Raw genomic sequence first — 5,412 nt, forward strand, 5'->3', positions numbered from 1 at the left:
ATATCGCTTCCCATCTTGAGGTTATTAAGTCAAATGGAAAGAAAATTCAGTAAGATCACTAAAAACAGAGAGAGATCAGAATCGTATCAAATTAGAGTAAACGACTAAATTAAGAGTAATACGTTGTTTATATAATAATGCTTGGAATTCTATAATAAAAATGTAATTTCTTAGAATTTATATTCTATGAACGGTAGGTGCTAAAGATATGTACACAATTGAATTACTTCTAAGATAATTGTAATTAAATATCTATGAAAGTATTAATTAACATACATACATAAATTAGACTATATATACCTTATCAAGGATTTTTTCATTCCCAGGGCTCGAACTCGAGATCTCTAGTTAAGGGTGGAGCAGCCCCATCCGCTGCACCACATCCTTTGGTGGTATTGTTAAAAACCTTTACACTATAATTGTAACTAACTTAAATTCAATATTTAATCCAAGTTGTTAACTATGATAAACATGTCATGTCAGTTGTCGCACTATATTTTTGTTATGACCCTATTGCAAGGTATGCGACTTGAGTCTCACTTTGATGTAATGGAGAGCTAATGTGGAGCTTAGATAGCTCTGCGCTCTTCCACCTCAATAGCTAATTTTTCAAGTGTGGTTCTCCTATATTGTATGAATTTTCCTTTCCTAAATATTGCTTGATTTGATTGTTAGAAACTTTTTATAAAGAATAAGATATAAAGGAATTTGCGAAACAACAAAGAATATTTTTTAAACATGATCAAGGAATCTATAAAAAGAAACGCAATTCAACCCAAGAGCCTGTTTGGATGGGCTTAAAAAAAGCAGTTTATAAGCTGGAAACAGCTTATAAGACAAAAAAAACAAAAAAAATAAAAAAAATTAGGGTAGTCCAACTTATTTTTTTTTAGCTTATAAGCTGCTTTAGATAAGCTAAGCCAAACGGGTCCAATTAATTTTTTGGGCTTATTTTAAGCACAGAATGACTTTAAGCTGACCAGTCAAACACTCAAAAAGCTGAAAACAGCTTATAAGCAACTTATAATCCAATCCAAACGGGCTCTAGGATATTTAAAAGTAAAACTTTTGGAATATGAAACCCTTTGGATCACGCATATCTTCACCTCTATTGGTAGATCATTTGGATAAGTACTTGTCATTTACACTGACTCAATGAATACAAAATATGTCACCTACACATCTATTAATTAGAATTTTCACTTAAATACTTAACTTCGAATATATTTTTTTTAAAAAAAAAAACATTGAGAAAGCGGATATATTGAATGCCACGCGGTTTCGTGAGGCGGAAAAAGATAAAGAAATTAAAGATTTGCATAAGAATAAAGTTGACCTTTTGCAAGCAAATGAGTAAATGCTAATTGCTATCATTTTGACTCTTTCTTTTACCTCTTCATCTTTGGTCAGCGTAAACATCACCTTGGTCTCTTCTCCCTTTCTCTCTCTTCTCTAATCCTCTATATATATACACAAACAAGAACCCCTTTTGGCTTAGACTCTATTGCCTCAACATTTAGAAGTAATCCCAAAAAAAGAGCTTGAGAAATAAAGAAAGATAGCATAATTTTGTTTCAAACTTGAAGCATAATTTTGTTTCAAACTTGAACTCATCAAAAAGAGATCATTTCTTCCTTGAAAATAAAATGGGAAGGCCACCTTGTTGTGATAAAATTGGTGTGAAGAAAGGACCATGGACACCAGAAGAAGATATCATTTTAGTTTCATATATTCAAGAACATGGTCCTGGAAATTGGAGAGCTGTTCCTACTAATACTGGTAAACATTTTAATCTCATGATTCTTTTCCCTTTTTTTTTTCTTTGTCTTTTTATTTGGGGTTGGTTAAAATCATTAAAGATGTGTAGTTAACATTCTGCAGCTCTATCATAGCCTTCTTGAATGAATACATCCATCTCATTAATTAGATCAACCTTTTTGTATACTCACTAGCTACTATTACCTTCTTTTATATTTTTTTAAAAAAATTTCCTTTTGTCTTTGGTTTTACAGGATTGCTTAGATGCAGCAAGAGCTGTAGGCTTAGATGGACAAACTATCTCCGTCCAGGCATCAAACGTGGCAACTTTACCGAGCATGAAGAGAGGATGATTATTCACCTCCAAGCTCTTCTTGGCAATAGGTACTAAATCAATCTATAAAAAATAAGGAATTCTTGTTCTTTTATGCTTCAAGTTTAAATCTTGGATCTGTCTCCAATCTTATACTCCAAAATCTCAATAGAGATATATAGTTGCTCAAATTTTCCAGTAATTAGGGTTCGATCTTACTAGTATATATATATTTGTCTAACTTTTTTTCTTCTTTCTGTTGGTATAGATGGGCAGCCATAGCTTCATACCTTCCACAAAGAACGGACAATGACATAAAGAATTACTGGAATACTCATTTGCAAAAGAAGCTCCAGAAGCTTCAAGGTCATGATGATGAGAATAGTCAAAAGGGAAAATCATCATCATCAATCTCAAAGGGACAGTGGGAAAGGAGACTTCAAACAGACATCCACACAGCTAAACAAGCTCTTTCTGATGCTTTGTCCCTTACTGACAAAAAAAACATTTCTCCTACTACTCCTCTTCCTATCCAAACATCTACTTATGCATCTAGCGCTGATAACATCTCTCGATTGCTTAAAAATTGGATGAAAAATTCCCCTCAATTATCATCTCAAAGCATTTCTAACTCAACCACCACCAGCCAGAGCTCTTACAACAATTTATTAATCGGGACAGGTTCGAGTTCTAGTCCTAGTGAAGGGACCATGAATGCACCAACACCGGAGGGGTTAGACTCTCTCTTTAGCTTCAATTCATCCTATAATTCTGATGTTTGTCAGTCTATGTTGGCGGACGATGTTGTTGCTTTCACACCTGATCAGGATGCTGGAATTTTCCAAGTTGAAAATAATAAACACAATTTGCCAAATTTCAAGAATGAAAATGGATTTTTCCAAAAAGGGAGCAAGCAAAATTTGGAGACGGAAGTACCCTTAACTTTGCTGGAAAACTGGCTCTTTGATGATTCTAATGCTCAAACACAGGAAGAACTAATGGGAATCCTGGATTGGCCATAACTGTGAACTGCTGATTTGTTTTGAGGAAATAAAGAAGGATATATTTCTTCAAAACAACTGGGCAGTTTTGGCTTCTTTTTGCTATTTTGAAGTTGTTACTTCCTGTTAGGCTGTATAGGCTCTAGTTACTTTGTAGCTTAAGCAGAAACTTGTTAGAAGAGAAAACAAGTGTAACTATATGAAATTTCAAATCAGCATATATATGTATTAGATAGAAATAATGAAATTAGCACTCCCTATATATACGCGATTCATCGACCTAGAAAAGGCTTACGACAAAGTTCCAAGAGAGATCCTATGGAGATGCTTGGAGGCTAAAGGTGTACCTGTGACGTACATTAGGGTGATCAAGGACATGTATGAGGGAGCCAAAACCAGGGTAAGGACAGTAGGAGGAGACTCAGAGCACTTTCCAGTTGTGATGGGGTTGCATCAAGGATCAGCTCTTAGTCTGTTTTTATATGCCTTGGTGATGGATGGATTGACACGGCAAATTCAAGGTAAGGTGCCATGGTGTATGCTTTTCGCGGATGACACAGTCCTGATCGACGAGACTCGTAGCGGAGTTAACGCTAAGCTGGAGGATTGGAGACAAACTCTGGAGTCTAAAGGGTTTAAGCTGAGTAGGACCAAGACAGAGTACTTAGAGTGTAAGTTTAGTGAAGCACCTCAAGAGGCTGGCTTGGAAGTGAGGCTTGGTACCCAAGCCATCCAGAAGAAAAGTAGTTTCAAGTATCTTGGGTCTATTATGCAAGGCAGCGGGGAGATTGACGATCATGTCACACATCATATTGGGGCAGGGTGGATGAAATGAAGGCTTGCTTCCGGAGTGATATGTGACAAGAAGGTGCCACCACAACTTAAGGGAAAGTTCTACAAAGTGGTGGTTAGACCGACTATGTTGTATGGGGCGGAGTGTTGGCCAGTTAAGATTTCTCATGTTCAAAAGATGAAAGTTGCTGAGATGAGAATGTTGAGATGGATGTGTGGCCACACCAGGAGTGACAGGATTAGGAATGAGGATATTCGGGACAAGGTGGGAGTGGCCTCGGTGGAAGACAAGATGCGAGAAGCGAGATTGAGATGGTTTGGGCATGTGAAGAGGAGAGACACAGATGTCCCAGTGCGGAGGTGTGAGAGGTTGGGCATGGATGGTTTCAGACGAGGTAGGGGTAGGCCAAAGAAGTATTGGGGAGAGGTAATTAGACACGACATGGCGCAGTTACAGCTTACCGAGGACATGACCTTAGATAAGAGGGTTTGGAGGACCCACATTAGGGTAGAAGACTAGTAGATAGTCTCATTATCCTGTCTTATTAGTAGTCGCATTATCGTAGTATAATTTCTTGTTCTCTGATTTATGCTATTATCTGTTATTTCATGTGCTTTGATTATTCTATGTTATCTGTGTCGCTTGCGTTACTTCATTTCCATATCGCTTTGAATCTCTTAGCCTTATCTGACCTCTTTTTATGTGTTTTTATTGAGCCGAGGGTCTTTCGGAAACAGCCGTCCTACCTTGGTAGGAGTAAAGTCTGCGTGCACTATACCCTCCCCAGACCCCACGTTGTGGGATTTCACTAGGTTGTTGTTGTTAGGCCTTAGCTTCAACTGTCTGTACTTTGTGCTAAACTTTTTGGGTATATGATGTGAGAAATGAGAATTAGGGTTTGACTTTAGATGCTTCCATGTTTCAAGATTATCATCAACATACAAAAATGATGATATGTGTGTCTGTTAAAACTGTTTGATGAGGGAGTCTACTAGCTTGGGTTTTAATGGCCATTTCTTCAGTTGGAAGTTTTACATAGTAGTGGTAAAATTGAACCTTTCCTATAATGTTCTTGTCTCTTTCACATAGTCTTTAATTTGTAGGGATAATAGTAGTGGAAGTAGCTAGTAGGAAATACTTACCAGCATGATTCGGCCCATAAGTGAAAAAATGCTAAAAACAATCTTTTATTCTTTTAGAGGCCTAGTATTAACCTCCAGCCTATCAATGAGAATCTCGAAAAAAAATTAATTCAGCTCTACATAAGATAGCTAAAGTATGGTTGGGCAATCAACATAATATATTTGCTCATTTCAAGCGAAAGTCAAAATTTGCGGGACATGATCGTTTTGGATCAGCTCAAGCACAACACCCGTAACTCCATGTTCCTTAGAAGACTCTCGGATTCTTGTAACATATTCCTATTTATCAAGAGGTTATTACGAACTACTCCCTCCCTCCATATTTGCTTGTCTATGTTTGACTTGACACACTCCTTGGAGAGCAATATAAAATGATAATTTTACTATATCACTCTTAGTTATTAT

At 36.9% G+C, this 5,412-nt stretch overlaps 1 protein-coding gene across 1 annotated transcript; it reads left to right on the top strand.

The window, feature by feature from the left end:
- Positions 1–1,362: 1,362 nt before the first annotated feature.
- On the top strand, positions 1,363–4,497 carry LOC132603436 (myb-related protein 306-like). Its single transcript, XM_060316496.1, has 3 exons — positions 1,363–1,779; positions 2,013–2,142; positions 2,340–4,497. Exons 1-3 carry the CDS (start codon positions 1,647–1,649, stop codon positions 3,091–3,093), a joined length of 1,017 nt encoding a protein of 338 aa, XP_060172479.1. The 5' UTR covers positions 1,363–1,646; the 3' UTR covers positions 3,094–4,497.
- The last annotated feature ends 915 nt before the right edge of the window (positions 4,498–5,412 follow it).

Source organism: Lycium barbarum, chromosome 7 (genome assembly GCF_019175385.1).
Source record: "Lycium barbarum isolate Lr01 chromosome 7, ASM1917538v2, whole genome shotgun sequence".
NCBI lineage: Eukaryota > Viridiplantae > Streptophyta > Magnoliopsida > Solanales > Solanaceae > Lycium > Lycium barbarum.

Coding starts and splice junctions, on each gene's coding strand:
- LOC132603436 (XM_060316496.1), top strand. CDS start 1,647: ATGGGAAGGCCACCTTGTTGTGATAAAATTGGTGTGAAGAAAGGACCA. Junction 1,780..2,012: donor AGCTGTTCCTACTAATACTG/GTAAACATTTTA, acceptor TTGGTTTTACAG/GATTGCTTAGATGCAGCAAG. Junction 2,143..2,339: donor CAAGCTCTTCTTGGCAATAG/GTACTAAATCAA, acceptor CTGTTGGTATAG/ATGGGCAGCCATAGCTTCAT.